Below are 16,503 nucleotides of genomic sequence, written 5' to 3'. Positions count from 1 at the left end.
CAGGGCAACACAGCAGGCCAGTGGCACAGATGCAAAGAGAACCCAGGTCTCAGAACTCCCTGTGCTGAGGACTAAGCACTGGGCAACTCCCCCTTCTGGGTTTTGGCCTCAGCCCTGGTTTTCTCTCAGTATCCATTGGCCAGGCAGAGGCAGGGATAGCCATCCAGCAGCTGGAGGGAGGGAATGGATAAAGCTTACCCAGGATGCCGATGGGCCTTAGTGGGGGTGCTGTCGGCCTCTTGTCCACGGGATAATAGCACTGAGTTGACTTCTTTATCATGAGGTTGGAAAAGATTTTCAGGCCTAAGCTCTGTTACGAAGAAAAAGAGTGATGGGGCGGGAGAGCAGCAGCTGCGATATGGCAAGGTCAGATTCATTAATAACCATGATCTAATCTGAACTGTTGGGATCAGCCCTACGTCTGGGGTGGTGCGGGGCTGCTCTGCCTCAGGAGGGGATGCGCCTCAGACTCCTGTTCCCCTCTTGCTCTGGGAGGGTGGCACATCACTGCGTCCCTTTCTGGGGTGCAGTTTACTTCCCCGCTTGGGCCTGCCAACTCCAGTGGCAGGCACATGGGGGCAGAGCCATTGCCTGCCCCCTCCCGGCACACTGGGAAGGAGTAGCCCATCCGTGCTTTGTGGCTGTTCAGAGGTTTGAGCCTCATTGCCCGTGATTCCCCTGCATGGCCTTGTAGGATCATGGCACAGCCTTGCCCGCTGTGACAAATCTATGGGCACCTGGGGCTGCGTTGCACACGGTGGGAGAGTGCCCACTACTGAGTCACCCAGACAACCTCCTGAAGGCCCCATTTGATTCTCAACCCCAAGCACTGACTGAAGCCTCCAATCCTCTCTCCTCATCAGAAGGGGGAGTCTCAGAGACTCGGATTGGCCATTTAATGTCCAGTGACTCCAGTCACCTGCCCAATGTGGTCGCACCGCCAAGGAGTGCTGTGTTCTACTGCCACCAATCTGAGGTGCCCACCTCGCCTGCCCTGCCCCGGCCAGTGAGTGTCACTGCCTCGCTATTAGTTGGGAAAGAGTAAAGAAGGGTAACACTTATCCCTGGAGGAAAATGATCTAGAAATCGGGAGTGTCCTGTAATGATGAACTCTAGGCGCTGCGGCACAATCTCCCCAAGGGATGAGGTGGAAGCCACACACCACTTGGGACGCTAAAGCTAAGAACAGGGGAATAGACTGCAGAGAGTAAAGCTGTTGGGGGAGGGCACTTTCCCATTCGCATGTGTTTTCCCGGGTGTCATTTCCACGCAAATTCCAGGAAAGGATCAGAGACAATTACCCTGAAGAGGTTAAAGACATCCGGCTGATAGGGATACCAAGGCCTCCGTGACACCAGTGGTAATAAAGGTGGAAGTCGCACACATAGATCTGGGTATTCCTCAACTTGGTGGGGGTACCCATGGCGGTGTATGAAAGGGAATAACTCATAGACCTAGGGAAACCAACAGAACGGAAAGAATCAGGCAGGGAGGAGCAGGTATCTATCACCCTCACACCATCCCAGAGACAAATGTCCCACACTTGCCCCTCCCTAGCACAGAAACCCCCCTTCACCCTTCACCCCAGAGCCCCAGCTTTCACCTCCAGCCCCTTCCCCGGCAGACCTGCTGGTTCACAAGTCACTCCCCCTTTGTGTCTCCTCAATCCATCCCTGTCCTGGGTGACCATGACTCTGAGGGACAGACAGTCACTCACCGTTTGGTTGGTCAGCTCTTTCTCTGGCCTCATGAGGAGCACGCTCTTGTCCACTGCCCGGACTGCACACACCGAGCCGGAAGCCGCCTGAAGCTGGAGCTGGACTGTCGATCCTGGGAGAGTTTCTTTAGCTGAGAAGCCCATCTTCACCTTGATCAGCACATGGGGAAAGCAAGCAACAGTGGAAGAGAAAAAGAGATGTTACCTTTATGGGCCTTCCCACCCCTCCATCTCCACCCCTCCTTTTTCTCATCCCCACTCACAGACGGCAAACACCCTCTCCAGCTCTTTCCTCTGCTCACTCACTCTTTGTGCCTCTGACCCGGCCGACAGTGGGGCCAGTGGGTCTTTCCTTTCAGCCCCACCCAGTGTTCTGGTTGGGAAGGCATGGTGGCTAGGTCTTTTCAGTGGAGATCACCCAGACATTTGCTCTTGTAACTCTGCCCCAAGGCTAGGCACAGCTAGCAGAGCACTGCTCCGTGCACTGAGACAGTAGCTGATCCCCACTTCACACTCCGAACTGTCCCATAGAGGCCGACTCCCCCCAGGATTCACTGGCTCCCTTTGACGCAGATTCTGGGGGCCCCAAAGGCCATCTCTGACAGCAAGAGATCTCTGGGACAGGCAATGCAGTGATAAGTCCCAGGGTAAATGGCTCTAAAGCACTGCACAACTGACCACATGCATCCTGGTGCCTCGCTTTCCTCTGTGACAGCAGGTAGTGGCCATGGCTGGATGAAAGAAACCAGACTTGATGGTCCATTGCTCTGATCCAGCACAGTGGAAGGTGGGGTACTGCATTAGGCAGACTTATGGTCTGATCTGGCATAGGAAAAGGAGTGAGACCAGACTAGATGGAGCCGGTGCCTTGCCCACTCTGGATACTCTCATGCAGACCAGTCACTACTAGGTGGAAGCTCTGTGCCCCTGGGACCTGCGCTTTCACACAATGCTTGCACCCATTTTCTCCCCTCTGAAGATTCTGGGGCTCCGGTTTGCCTAAGGTGCACCAATCCCTCCCGGCTCTTTCCCCGCAGCACCACCCCCGGTTTCCCCCTCAGTTGCGAGTCTCACCTGGTTTTTGAAGCACATGGCAACATCAAACTGGATGCTGTCGGCTGCCACCCCCTTGCTGGGGAAGATGGCATACACCACTAATGAAGGGGCGGGCGTGAAGTCGGAGGTGAAGGTCAGAGGGATGGAGAAGGAGCCTTTCAGTGCTTGATAGAGAGAGAGAAAAAGTGTTTCCATCACAACTCCACCAAGATCTCCTCCTATCCCCTCTGCCTCCCTGAATGTCTAATGCACCCATCACTGTGGTATCGAGGCATCTCCCACTATCCCTCCACTCTCTTTTCCATGTCCTCCTCTCTGCTCTATCCTTCCCTCAATCCTTTTCAGTCTCTCCTCCCTTCGCTCCCTCCCCACTCCATCATTCCATCCTCAGTTTCCTTTGTCCCAGCTGCTATGATTTCTTCCCACAAGCCTCTCTCTCACCTATTGCCCATGTGTTACAGCTCTGCCATGGAACCAGGTCACTCAGAACCAAGGGAGATTTCAAGGGAAACCTATGAAACATCCATTGGCCCCCAGGAGCCCTTCAGGAACTGGCTCCACCCTCTAGATCAGCCCTGGGACCAGGTTTCAGAACTCACTGCTCAGTTTCCCAATCCGTATGTTCTTCTGGCCCCTAACAACAATCCCGGCTTTCCCAGTGACCTGAGGGAGGAGAAAAACTGGATGAACCTGCATGCTGTTATCCCCAGAATGCAATCAACCCCACCCCATGCACCCAAGTATAGCACACGGGTTGTACCCTTGATGGAACTGAGGCTCTAAGATAAGGGTCTTTTCACCGCTAGGATACTGGCTGATTCAGGGAGATAATGGGATGAGGAGTCTTTCCCCCCAAGGGAACCAGTTATGAGTCGACTCCAGGTCAGGGGCAACGGATGGATAGTGAGTGCGTCAGGGGATCAGGGTGTGGGAGATGGGGTCTTTCACCTCCAGAGAACAGACTCTAATCAAGCCTGGATGAATAGTGACCAGAAGTCATTCCCACTGGGTGGCTGTTTGGCAGCCTGTCTGAAAGGAATGAGGGGTTCTCAGTCCAGTTCCTAGTGAGAGAAGTGTGCACATCATAAAAACCCACCATGCCTATTGATGCTGAGTGGCCTACTCTCGGCAGCCTCAGCAGAGGCCAAGGATGGAATAAGCCACACAGACTGAACTCCTCTCTCACCCATGGAGATGTCCCCAGGGCCCAGCTGAGGGTCATGTTGTGGAGAAGTTTGAACTGCTGCTCCACATACTGCACCCAGAGGTCTCTGAGTGCCTGTCCATCTGGCACTTTCCCTCAGTGCCAAATTAAGTGGCAGCTACAGCATTTCCCTATAGGCTTCAGCTCGGCAACCCACCCCAATGTGGGCTGCTCTCCCCTTCCCCATACATGATTATCCCTCCACTGTCACTCACGTAGTAGGCGAAATCCATGCGTCTGGCTCCTTCTCCCAGGTCCTTCCGGCTGAGGGCAAATGTAACCTGGACATTCTGCTGCAGCCCACAGGGCAGCGTTCCCAGCAGTGGGTGTATCTTCAGGAAGCTCTTGGTTGTGACATGGAACGGCTGCAGGTACTGGTAAGTGTTCACATAATCAACGTTGATCTTCCCAGGTTCCTGCACCAGATCCTCCAGTTTGAATCTTCCCTAGGATAAGGTCACAGACACATAGAAATTAGGGATGAAGACCTGTACAGTCACATTTTATCTCCTCCTTCTCCCCAACCCACACCAAGGCAGTCTATGCTCTAGGGCTTTGTTCATGACGAGCTACAAATGTCTCAAGAGATAGGGCTTCCACCACTTCCCTTGGGAAAGGCTATTCCTAATAACTCTGCACTGCCAGAGCTGTGTGGGGAGCCCAGGACTGGAATAGCAGGGGGGCTGCAGGGCAAGACTCAGGGGTGTTGGCTGGGTTGTTTAGTTCCAAGTCTTCACGTTCAGGAACACAAGTGTTGAATCTTCTGGACTTACCTCCAAAGAGACCGACGAGCTATTCCAGGCAGTTGTGTCCATGTTGAATGAAGCTCTCCCAGTGCCATCTGTGATGTATGTTTTGTTAAACCGTCGCCCCATGTAGCTTAGCATGAGGTAAACTTTTTTGCTTTTCATAATATCCCCACGATGATCCTGTAGTTTAATCTGGTTGCACCACAGAGGGACATAAAAACTAAGATCACTTATCTCCTTTAGTGTCCTACTCATCAGCATCCGGCCCATGACTAATGCACCTCCAGAGCACTGATTCCAGTCTAGCCCCAGAGCAGGGGCACTGGCTGGCTCAGGGGAATTGGAGCTGGCTCTTTTCACCTCTAGGGCACTGGTTCCAGTCTGGAGCCACGTCAGGCAAAAGGGATATTAAGCTTTCCCACCTCTAAAGCCAAGTATTCAGCATCAGCCAAGTTGAGAGTGGTTGAAAATTGTCCACCCTCAGCTATATGGTGGCCTGTGTGAAAAGAGTTGGTGTGGGTCAGTCCAGTTCCTATTGGACAGGGGTCCAACTGCATCTGCTAATGGCATTAATTAACCCCTTTGTTTGACTCTCAGCAGACATCAGAGGTGAAACTACCTAAGCAAACTGGGGAAGGGGAGTGGATGTGGCATGAAAATGCCCAACTCCTGCAGAATGCAGAGAGCAATAACAGCACAGGAAGACCCTGGTGTGAGGGGACATGTCCCCCACAGGTAGCTGTACCTTTGGGGCAGATGCTGAATGAACATCTCTGCCAGCCCAGTGGGAGTACATCTAAAGCAAGGCTAAGGCCCATTGGCAGGGGGGAGAGGGAGGGAAGCTGTATGCATAGTGGGGCCAAAGAGATCTTGTCAGCTCTCCACCAGGTGTTGGTTCAGCAGAATTTATCAGCCACTAAATTCACTTGCAAACTAGGGGAAGGAAAGAGAGGGGGAGAATCACCTTCCCTCTGTAGGGGACTCCAGGGATGTAGTAATCATCCAGCTTCTCAAATGTGGCAGTCACCGCTGTCCTGGAGATGAGGAATTGGCTGGAGGCATTGATTTGCACCCCTAAGTGAAAGGGAGAGAGGGTGAGGAATGTGAGCTAGTGAAGCTGGCACCAGGGAATGACTCCACCTAGAGAATGGCCCCTGGTTATCCAGCCTTTGTTCAATTTCATTTCATTATTCCTGTAACCCCCACTGGGAGTCTGCTAAACAGTTCCTGCTTGGCATGTGTACCCTTCAGAGACATGGAGACTGTTGGCATGGCGTGTTTCCCCAGAGTTGTCAAACACACCTCTGTAAAATCACTGCCAACATTCACAGCCACTCCCAACCCCATTGTGAAGCAACACTGCCTCAGAGCAGAGATCTCTGCAGGACACACACAGCCCAGAATGCTCTCTGGCTCTCCTGATGCCTTGACGCAACACTCTGAAAGGAATGGACAAAAAGAGGGATGAAGAGCTCCTGATCCCCTCCCACTCCATTGGTGTGACCAGTCTGGAAATACCTCCATCTCGGTATCTTCCCTGTACCATGTGCTCCCACATGTCTCATGCATCTATGCTCACCTGTGCCGTCTTCCACCAGAGAAGCCTCTGCACTGAGCTTGCTGTCATACTCGTAGGAGGTGAGGTTAAAGACTGCCATGCTCACAGAAGTGGAGAAGCAGCCCCGGCTGGTGGTCTGGAAATAGAAAGGGTGCATGCATTAGCTGTGCCTGGGTGGAGGGGCTGTGGAGACAGGAAGGAGTTACTGGGCCACACAGGCCTTGTGCAACTATTTCCCATGCTACAAAATGGGCAGTGCTGCTGCCCTCTCCTGTCCCTCCCTCTCCCTGACACCTCTGTCTCCACAGTGCTCCCTTCCTACCCGCTTACCCTCTCCGATCGGGCTAACCAGCTCACCTGGCCACTGTACTCTTCACAGATATCTGTGCCAAAGTGTCTTGGAGGCCGCTTGTACCTCCAAGCTTTCTGGCACAGGGTCACCCGGACGGTGCCCTGCACTGCTCTCCCATAGGTGTACCTGTGAGGAGCAGGGCAGAGGGGAAAGAAAACCAGGAGAGAAACACTAAGGAAAGATAGAAATATTGTAGAGTGTGCAGTGGCATGAGCACTGTGCTCCTCTATGGTTGCCTCCCTCCTGAGGATCTCAAACACTCACAAATGAAACCTCCACTGTGAGGGAGGTCAGTACCATTATCCCCATTTTACAGTCTCTTCTTCAGGGCTTTTCTCAGTTTGATTTCAAATAACTCAAGTTGGGGCTTCCACACTTCTGGGAGTGGGGAGACGATGTCACAGTCTAGCAACTCAGTGATAGGAATGTTTCCTCATAGCCCAGCCTGAAATTTACCCCTTCGCTCCTGGCTCTCCCCATTCAGTGCCTTCTTGAACATTTTCTCCCTCTCCGTGGAGTTTACACCATCCAAGTAGCGGTGGAGCGTTAACACATCCTCCTTCCCCCCGCCCCTTAGCCATGGCTAACAGTTATGGCTCCACTGAAACCCACCCCGCTCCACCTATGAAGCAAATACAGTCAGCAGAGTTTAAGCAGTGAGAAGTGGTGTGTTCTTCCCAAACATGATGGTGCGTGTTCCTTCACCTCAAGAAGGGTCTCTCTAGGCTGGTATGTGTACCTCACCCTACCCCAGCTCTTTCCAGGTGGGCATGTGTATCTTCCCAGGGGACAGTCTCTCCAGCCTAGCACAGGGCTCCCCACTCCGAGTGAGGGCCACTCTCCAGCTGGACTCCTGTAGATCTTCCACAGGGAAAGACAATGGCTTGGATCTTGCACTACCCAGTGAATCTCTTGGTATCTGAAGAGGCACCCAATATTTGCCCCTTCTCCTTTCCCATTTCCTTCCTTTGATGGACTCAGGGGAAGGGGGGCTTGGGAAAGGGGTGTGTGACCATTGATTAGCAGCTCCCTCCCCGCAAAGCAGCCTCCTCACCTGCCGCACACACGGAGCGGGAAGGTTTTATCCAATGCGTAAATGTGAATTGGCCCCTCAAAGAAAACCTCAAATTTTGGCAGCACTAGAAGGAAAAGCCAGAGAGAGCAGGTGAAGAACAGGCTGCCAGGACATAGGCTTAGGGAGGGGTCTCACAAGAGAACAGGGTGTGTGGGTGTATAGGGGGGTGTAGGCAAGGAGTGAATGAACAAGGGGAGGAGTATGTCCTATAGGTCACTGCTGGGATCCCTCAATGAAATGGTGTTGGAGGAATTTCCAGCACTGCTGTCATACTATTTCAGCCCAAGTATTAACTAGGCAACTTGGTGAAGTGACATTTCAACTTGTCCTGACTATGATTCCCGCATCACCCCATCAGATGCGATCCTCCCCAGGTGTGACTCCTCCACTGGCAGGTGATTAATCTTGGCTCTCAGATGGTATATGATCACTAGCCCACTACTCAGATGAAAATGTTTTGCCTTCACATTTTTTTGGACATTAGAAATACCATCAATCGATAGGAGTTTCCTCTCCTCATATCTCTCCCCTCCACATTTTATCATACCATACTCCTCGACACTAAAGGTACTGGAAGCTTTTGTGCTGGCCACGTTGATGGTGTAAGTCCCCAGGGAAGGTTCATCAGCTAACTGGAAGGATAGATCCACAATGCCCTGCCTCGGCCGCACATCGAGCCATTGACCAATCCGGTTACTGTTGGGGTCCTGCTCTCGGAGAGAAAAAAAGGCAGCCGCCATTAGCACTGACCTACTTGCTTATTTAAAAAGGCTGAGTCCAGAACTTCCTAACAATTCTAGTTGCTTTTGCTCATTACGTTCTAAAATGGTCTGAGTTGTGAAACTCAAAGTTTCTCATTAAAGTCTATTCAGCCACAGTTCATAACCCAAAAATTGGTAAAGGTTCCAAGTTTCAGAGGAGCCTAGATCCCAGAACCCACGAAGTTATAAAGGTTTTCGTTTCTTTGCCCATTAAGTCCTAAATAGGCCTAAAATAAAGTTCTACCTTATTGCTGCTAATTTTAAAGTCTAGATCTTATAGTATATGAAGTTTTAAAGCTGAAGTCTTCAAAGCTTCAGAATTCTATTCCATATTATAGCTTAAAAGGAGACTATTAAGGGTCCTGACTTCTAGAACCTCCCACTTTATCTAGGAATGAAATTCAAGAATCAACATAGGTTGCTTGAAGCTCTAGAACCTACCCATTCATAAAAGATTGATCATGAGGTTCTGGGATGTCTGCTGTGAAAAGTGACTGGACAAAACACACACACAACCCTGTCCAAAGGGAAATATCTTTAACTCAATACTCAAATTATCTATGTATGTATCCTGGAGCATCCATCACCATGGTATCTAGGTGTTATGAGATACCCACCTGGAGTTCTATCACAGAGTACTGAAAAGTAAACAGACAGCAGGATTAGAAAATGTAATGACCCAGCAGACAGATATGTAAAAAATGCCATTGTCACTTAGCTAGTTACACATGCTGCAGCAGCATTGCCATCCCCAAAAGTTAAAAAATTAGTCCAGCCCTCTCCCAAAAAATCACGAGATCGACTTTAAAATTCATGAGCTATTTTAAAGTAATAAATGTTGGGTTCTTTGTCTTTGTCTTCTGGTTTCTGAGCCTTTGGTGTGCACTTGCTTCACATTTTCAAGCTTTTCTCTGCAACACGGGCTAGAAACTTACTTTTTTAAAACCAAATGAAAGCTGATGTTCTCTTACAATATCATTCCAGCAGCTGAGGCTTTGAGAGAAGCACTCAGAGACCACGAGACTCACAATAAAATCATGAGCGTTGGCAACACAGCATCAGTAATGGGAGAGAACACCTGGCTCTAAAATCACTGGCTTCACAGGGAAGGGTTATAGTGGGTATTTACTCTTCCAGCCACTAGTGAGGGGAAGTGGTTACAGAATTATAAACACAGGAGCAGGTGCAAATTACTGGCTTTGGATCCGATTTCTCACTGCCTTGCACCATCATTTACACCTGTGCAAAATGAGTATTAATGTGGTCTGAGGTGGAAAGGACTACAAAGGATGCAAAGGACTACACAATGTGCAAGGCACAGGAGATTCAGGCTCTATCTGGATGTATGAGTGAGCATGTGATAGCAGCCTCTAGTGGATGGCTCGAAAAGAGGAAATTTCCTCCTCTTCGGACCTGTGTTTGTACAGAACCTAGCACAATGGGGTCCTGCCCCATGACTATAATATAAATAAATATTAGTAATGTTGTTAGCAGAAGAAGCTCTCTTTGGGCTCAGGTAGTAGAATCCGGAGCTTTTCAGAGCTGCAGGATAAGAGTTCTAGTCCCAGCTTGCTGTGCATGTGATTTGTATAGTAATTATGGCTGAAGTCTGCAGACGCTTACACAGGCTGGCATGTCCTCTTTGGTAGGGGAGTGTGGTGCAGATCTCTGGACTATCCCTCAACCAGCCAGAAAAGAGAGCTGGGATACATTCAATAGAGAATCGGCATTTCTGAGCCGCATGCTGGGGAGTGGCCATGTGGTGATTCAGACAGCATTGGACCTAAGCCTCAGCATTAGCAATCGGGCACCAGCTCCCATCCAATGTTAATAACAGTTTAGCGACTGTTACCTTGAGGGGTAGGGCCTATTAGACCTTGTGTACATTCATGGAGAAAGAGACAGACATGACTTGGAATTGCCAGGGAGCGGGGGATGTGGAGTCAGGAAACTTCCCTTTGTCCGCTTGAATGTGCCTTACCTTGCTGTTAAGGGGAACAAACTCCTCATTCAGAGTCAAAATCCGAAACTTCACTGAAGGGAGAAAAGAATATTGAAAGAAAAGTTATGAAGATGGAACACATTCAGAAATGGACTTCAGTCCTGCCCTGCAGCCCCCCGGCTATTCCAATCCTGGGCTCCCCACACAGCCCTGCCAATGCCTCTCAGTCCTGCCCTGCAGCCCCTGCTGGTCCAGGCCTGGGCTCCCCACACAGCTCTGCCAGACCCAGGAAATTCTACCATTTGTACCCCACACCCAACATTTTTGTCCCACTTCCTCTGACAATTTGCGAGGCTTATGGGTCACAGTCTGTCTCTGTTATATTTTCTCCTCAGTGAAGCCTATAAACAGCTATGAGCTAAGCTCAGGTGGAGGCCTTCAAGCTCCTCCTTTTGAGAATTGAACAAGAGTGGGTTTTCCCCAATCTTTAGGCCCTTGCATGTCCCCATCTCCCAGCTAATTCCTGCCTAGACCCTAGTGTTCCCCATCGCTGACTGTATGTATCTCCAGACTTTGTTCCCCCGCCCCCAGGCACCAATGTGTCCCCTGGCAGTCCTGAGGCCCTGCACTATATCCTCCATCCTTGTGTGCCTGTCTCCCCACACTGTACATCCTCCATGTGGTCTGTCTTCCCTCCCACCCATGTGCTCCCATCACATGCTTGAGCACTCCAAATATTCCCCAGCCCCCATTGCCAACCACAGGGACAGGCCACGCAGCTGATGCTTCGTGGCCAGAGCCCCCAGCAGAGGGTGGAGCAGCTCAGGCACAGACTGAGGAAGGACCGGCAAGTCAGGCCTCCCGCCTACCTGCTCCCCACCGTTGCTTCTTCCAGCAGGCAATACGTACAGCAGCTGCCTCACGCCTGTGGGGACAAACGTGGGGCAGCCCTGACCAAGCCCGGAGAGCTGCAGGTGTGATACACTCACAGCTCTCACCTTTCTGCCCTGGCGTGTAAACGGGTTTGTCCATCTGGACGAAGGTGCTGCTGTCACCCCTGCGGATCAGGACTTTCTTCTCCTCCTTCACATTGAAGTAGAGGCCGTTGGAGATGGTCAGCTGGACAGTGCAAACCTCCTCCTGGCCCCCAGCGGGAGACGGGACCTGCACACGGAGAGAGGGAGCCATCGTTTGCTCGCTGGGGAGAACCGGGGGATGGGAAAGGAGCGCAGCGCATTCTCCCCTGTCCCAATGGTATCAAAGCAGACAATCTTCTCCCTGGTCCCTGGTGTCTTGCGTCCAACTAATTCCCTCCCTGCCAGGAAGGACACCTGCCACTGATGTAATCCATTCTCTCAGTGGCCAGGGGCTCCGTCTGCTGGAACAGCGAATGGTGCCTTTGTTCTGCTCTTGGGTTTGGGCTGTGGAGCCCTGGCAGGTGTGTGAACAGCAGAGATGTTAGCGGGGGGGGTGTTTGCCCTAGTGCAGGAGCAGCCTGTGCACTGCCTGGTCTCACCAGTGTAATGAGTTGTGGAGGGCTCACTCCAATCCTTAGCAGGACACCACAAATCAGCACTAACTGGTCCCCCTCACTGGCCATCTCTGTGTGGAGGTCAGTGACTGAATGGCTCATGGGGGCTGAAATTCCCCCTCACTCGTAGAGATGGTTTAGGACCGAGGCACATGGGTGGTGGACATGATATGTAGGAAGCACCATGCTTTGCCTACTCAGGGATAACCAGAGGACACCACTCCCCAGGGCTGCCGATTCAGCACCTTTTAAGGCCAATAAATGCCCATCAAGGAAGAAATCAGGGAGAGGCGAGAACATAAGGCAAGACATTTGGAGAGGTAAATGAAGAGACACAGTGGGGAAAAGCCAAGATGGCCAGAGCTTCCTTAATAGGCAGCGTGCCAGGGGAATACTGCTGTTTCTAGGTCACGTATCTGGTACTAAGGGCAGCATGTCAGGCACATTTCACCTCACCAAACAGGAGCATTACGATGAAGCCACACAGATAAATGCAGAAAGAGAGAAGAGACTATGCAGGCTGCCATTTACCATCCTTCCTGGCTTTTGCCTGCCTCACTTTCCCTCCTCTTCCTTTCTCACCTTCCCGCATCAGTCTCACTTTCTCATTCTCTGAATCTTTTCCTTTCTCTTTCTCTGGTGAGAGAACCTACGATGTGACCAGCAGCCTGGGAGCTGTCAGCAATGGGAGCCTGGCTCGTCCCCGGGAGAGCTGCTCACCCAAAACTTGGAGCATTCCAAGAGCCTGTTGTTCCGGATGACCCTTCGGAAGAGGACAAGGCTCCTGGACGCATGCACAAGAGTTAAGGCCACTCGAATGGGCTTCTCCACCCCTCTCAGGTCCAAGCACACCCTCTGGGCCGATGGGAAGGTCAGTTCAGCTGGGATGACGATCAGGTATCTCCTGCAGGAGGCACAAAGAACAGAAGAACAATGCAGTTTATATTAGGAGGCTCACCCTCATGGGAACAAATGGGACTAATGCTATAGGAGCCATGTGATAACTTTTATAGGGATGGGGGTGACAACATCTATCAGATTGGCTGGGAGAGAGTATAACAATGTCTATAGGATCCGGGAGTGGATTTGACAAATTCTGTAGAATCGTGAAGGGAATGTGATAAATTCAATAAATTCAATGAGGAGCAAGCCGCCAATGGAAAGGAAACAGGATCTCGCCCTGATCTCTGCATCCGTAGGTGCCATTTTTATAAGTTGCCGGGAGGTGCTAGACCCCCACTCTGCCCCAGGCCCTGCCCCCACTCCACCCCTTCCCCCAAGCTCCCACCCCACCTCTTCCCCCCCTGCCCCTGCCCTGCCCCGATCCACCCCCTCCCCCAAGTGTGCCCCCTTCACTCCTCCCCCCAGCACCTCCTGAACGCTGATGAACAGCTGATCCATGGTGGGGGGGAGGCGCTGGGAGGGAGGGGGAGGTGTTGATCAGCGGGGCCCGCTGGCAGCTGGGAGGTGCTGGGGGAAGGGGGAGGAGCTGATCGGGGGGGCCACCAATGAGTGCTGAGCATCCACTATTTTTTTTCCCATGGGTGCTCCAGCCCCGGAGTACCCACGGAGTTGGCACCTATGTTTGCATCCATTCTCTGAGGAGTCTCACCCTCAGGGGCGTGTATGTGATCATGGGTGAGTGCAGGAAGCTCTGTGGGCTCGGGGGCTGTTGGAGAGGTGAAGAACAAATCCCCCCATCAAGTGATGTGTCACATTTTCCATGTGCCAAACTACACCTAGGTGTAAAATACAAAAGAAATGAATCCTTGGTGGAAGGATGATCTCCCAGCATGATTTGGTGGGGAGAAGGAGGGAAAAGAGTCCAGAGACTATTTTGACCTCAAAGGAGAGAGAAATTTAGGCAAACATTTTGGGGGGATCAGCCCATAATCTCCTAATTCCTATGGGATGGTGATGGCTGCAGAGGCAAATCAGTATGTTATCGGGGAGGTGGCAGATAACTCTGTGATCTCCGGGTTATCAAAATCCACCGTGTGCTGAAGTTGGAACATATCCCTAGCAAAGATGGAAGGACCAAGTCCTGCAGGTACGGTGGGGAGAAGTGGGGAAGATGCTGTATGGCTTAGAAATGCAGCTCACCTTTTTTAAAAAGGAAGATGGAATATCTATATATCCTCTTTCCCTTTTAAGTCCATTTTTAACCTTAGGCCAAACCCTAAGGTCTGTACTAATTTCTTACTCTGTCACTGCAGTTTTGACACCAATGGGAGTTTTCTCTGAGCAAATATTTTGGGATTTCATCTGTCTCATACCATCTTCCATCACAGGAGCTCAAAGCACTTTATAGACATTAATGGATTTAGCCTCACAACCCCTTGAAGTGGGTCACAGAGTCAGGGCCACTTGGAGGTGGTGGCAGGGCAAAGGGGTCACAGCACCACTCAGGTTTGGCCCGGCCACTCTTCTGTCATGATGGGGGCCGGTCTGGGCCAAATTTGAGTGAGTGGCTTAGTGGCCTGGCACACAGGATTGCAGCACCACTTAGGATTGGCCCAGCCATCCCTCCGTCATGATGGGGGCCCACCTGTGCCAGAGCTGAGCAGCTCTGCGACCCCATGTGCCAGATTGCAACATCCAGAGCAGGGAGCTGTGCCCTGCTCTCCAAACCCTCCTGCCCAGAGCCTCCCCTCAGTGGTTATGTTTTGGAAGGGGTGTGTGGCTCAGTTTCAGATTTTGCCCCAAGTCCCCAGAAACCTCTGTGTGGACCTGTCTGGAGTTTAAGGCCAGAAGGGACCACCAGATCATCTAGGAGGGACCAAGGTTGCATCTGTGCCCAAGGCCCCCACAATGACAGGGAATTGATTCGATGAGATATAGCCACGTGATCCTAGCGGGCGATCCATGCTGCAGAGGAAAGCAAAACAAAAACAAAAAGCAAAAACCCAAGGTCCCTGCCAATCTGACCCAGGGGACAATTCTTTTCCGACTTTAAAAATGCCGATCAGTTAGACCCTGCGTATGCGAGCAGGCTCCATCTGCCACACCCCTGAGATAATTCTCTGTACCTCCTCAGAACCCTGCTCCTACCTCCAGCAGCATTAACTCCGTCTGAGAGACGGGGAAACCAAGGTGGAGAAGTGACCCACCCAAGGACACAGAGTCACTGGCCAAGCCAGTAGAGCCAGATCTCTCCAGACTCCCAGCCTATGCATTAACCACAAACCCACAGGCTGAAGTCCTGTGTTTATCCCTCAGGAAAGGCAGCGCCCCGACACTGGGACTTGATTCTGCCCTGGGGGCAGATGGGAGTCTCCAGGCCCCATGCAGTCCATGGCTTCTCTGCTTCGACTGCCACCCATGGCACCAATCAGTGCCAGCAGTATTGCAGGGTTTACAACGTAGACACCTCCCCTGCTCGGAGCAAGACTGAGAGCCACCAGCACATGTCACACAGGGGCTACTGCTGTATCCCTTTGGAGCTCAATACAGTAGCACAGGTGAGGGGCCTGCACAGCTCTCCTGGCATAGAGAAATCACCTGCACCTGGGACAAGGGAACCATCCCCAGTGGGGCCCTGCTCCCTGTTGGAGTCCTAGAAATCAGAGCTGGGGACAGACCTACTGGGCCTGACTGAAATGTTCAGGTCTGGATCTAGATCCAAACCAGCCAAAGTTCTGGGGACACTTAGACCTGGGGCCTTGGCTCTGCCCTTATAGAGATAAGGACCAGTTGTGTACTTCCAATCCAAACCAGTCCCAGAGCTCTGGGTCATTCCAATCTCAGGTCTGATTAGGACCCATCTCTAACATCTGGACCATTCTCCCAGGAGCCAGCTCAGGATTGTTCAGTCTATTCTCCAGGGCTTTGTCCAGTCCTAGTTCCCAATGTCCCAACTTGCAATGAAGCTCCCATCCCTTCCCTGGGGGAGATTCTTCCACAATCTCACAGGCCCTGCTGTTGGGCAGTATCTTCTGGTCACCCAGACCCAAATCGTCCATCCCCCTTCCTTTGTTCAATGTCATCCCCTTTACTCCTAGGTCCTCCCCCCTCAAGCTGCCAACCGCTCCTTCCTTGGTGTTGCAACTTTCCATATACCCAGATGATCATCACATTTCTCTGATATATTTCAGTGGGACTTTCTCAGGTTGGTAGGATTTGGTCCTGTAAGATGGGGCTTGTAGGATGTTGCAAACCACCCCAAGCCTGTCCCTTCAGAGAACGGACAGGCATGGTTGCTGCCTCCCTCCTGTGACATCTTGGTCCCATTGACCCCCTCAATGTTACCTCTACTGATCAAGTATTTCAACATCTCTTACGGTTGTGCCACTGTCACCATGGTGTAGAACATGCAGCTAAGGATGATGGGAGCCCACATCTTCATGGGAGACCCGTGGGGAGCACAGGGAGGTGGAGTGTCTCAGGATGGTGGTCAGGAGAGAAGGGAGGCTGGTGATGAAGCTTGTTCTCTCATTCAGAGAACTCCAGACCTCCTGTGTTCTGCTGTTTCTCCCCAGGGACGGGCAAGCGGAACAAGAGTCCAAGAGATCACCTGTCTCTCACTCGCTCCAGTATTTATAGTCCCCCAGATCCAGGG

General features: G+C 51.7%; 1 protein-coding gene across 1 annotated transcript in view; it reads right to left on the bottom strand.

The window, feature by feature from the left end:
• Positions 1 to 16,284, bottom strand: part of LOC112113127 (alpha-2-macroglobulin-like protein 1) — a 30,388-nt gene extending 14,104 nt beyond the window's left edge. The window contains exons 1-17 of the mRNA XM_029911671.1: positions 16,226 to 16,284; positions 12,666 to 12,849; positions 11,413 to 11,578; positions 10,454 to 10,506; positions 9,090 to 9,110; positions 8,259 to 8,418; positions 7,691 to 7,775; positions 6,642 to 6,762; positions 6,306 to 6,420; positions 5,691 to 5,800; positions 4,751 to 4,918; positions 4,193 to 4,423; positions 3,373 to 3,436; positions 2,792 to 2,937; positions 1,718 to 1,867; positions 1,302 to 1,454; positions 199 to 310 (exon numbers count right to left, since the gene is read on the bottom strand). Of these exons, the coding sequence (XP_029767531.1) occupies positions 199 to 310; positions 1,302 to 1,454; positions 1,718 to 1,867; positions 2,792 to 2,937; positions 3,373 to 3,436; positions 4,193 to 4,423; positions 4,751 to 4,918; positions 5,691 to 5,800; positions 6,306 to 6,420; positions 6,642 to 6,762; positions 7,691 to 7,775; positions 8,259 to 8,418; positions 9,090 to 9,110; positions 10,454 to 10,506; positions 11,413 to 11,578; positions 12,666 to 12,849; positions 16,226 to 16,284 (2,098 nt within the window). The remainder of the gene's footprint in view (positions 1 to 198; positions 311 to 1,301; positions 1,455 to 1,717; positions 1,868 to 2,791; positions 2,938 to 3,372; positions 3,437 to 4,192; positions 4,424 to 4,750; positions 4,919 to 5,690; positions 5,801 to 6,305; positions 6,421 to 6,641; positions 6,763 to 7,690; positions 7,776 to 8,258; positions 8,419 to 9,089; positions 9,111 to 10,453; positions 10,507 to 11,412; positions 11,579 to 12,665; positions 12,850 to 16,225) is intronic.
• Positions 16,285 to 16,503: the final 219 nt, after the last annotated feature.

This window comes from Terrapene carolina, unplaced genomic scaffold, assembly GCF_002925995.2.
Source record: "Terrapene carolina triunguis isolate 2854851 unplaced genomic scaffold, T_m_triunguis-2.0 Scaffold112, whole genome shotgun sequence".
Taxonomy (NCBI): domain Eukaryota; kingdom Metazoa; phylum Chordata; order Testudines; family Emydidae; genus Terrapene; species Terrapene triunguis.
This window is presented reverse-complemented; position numbering and strand designations above follow the sequence as displayed.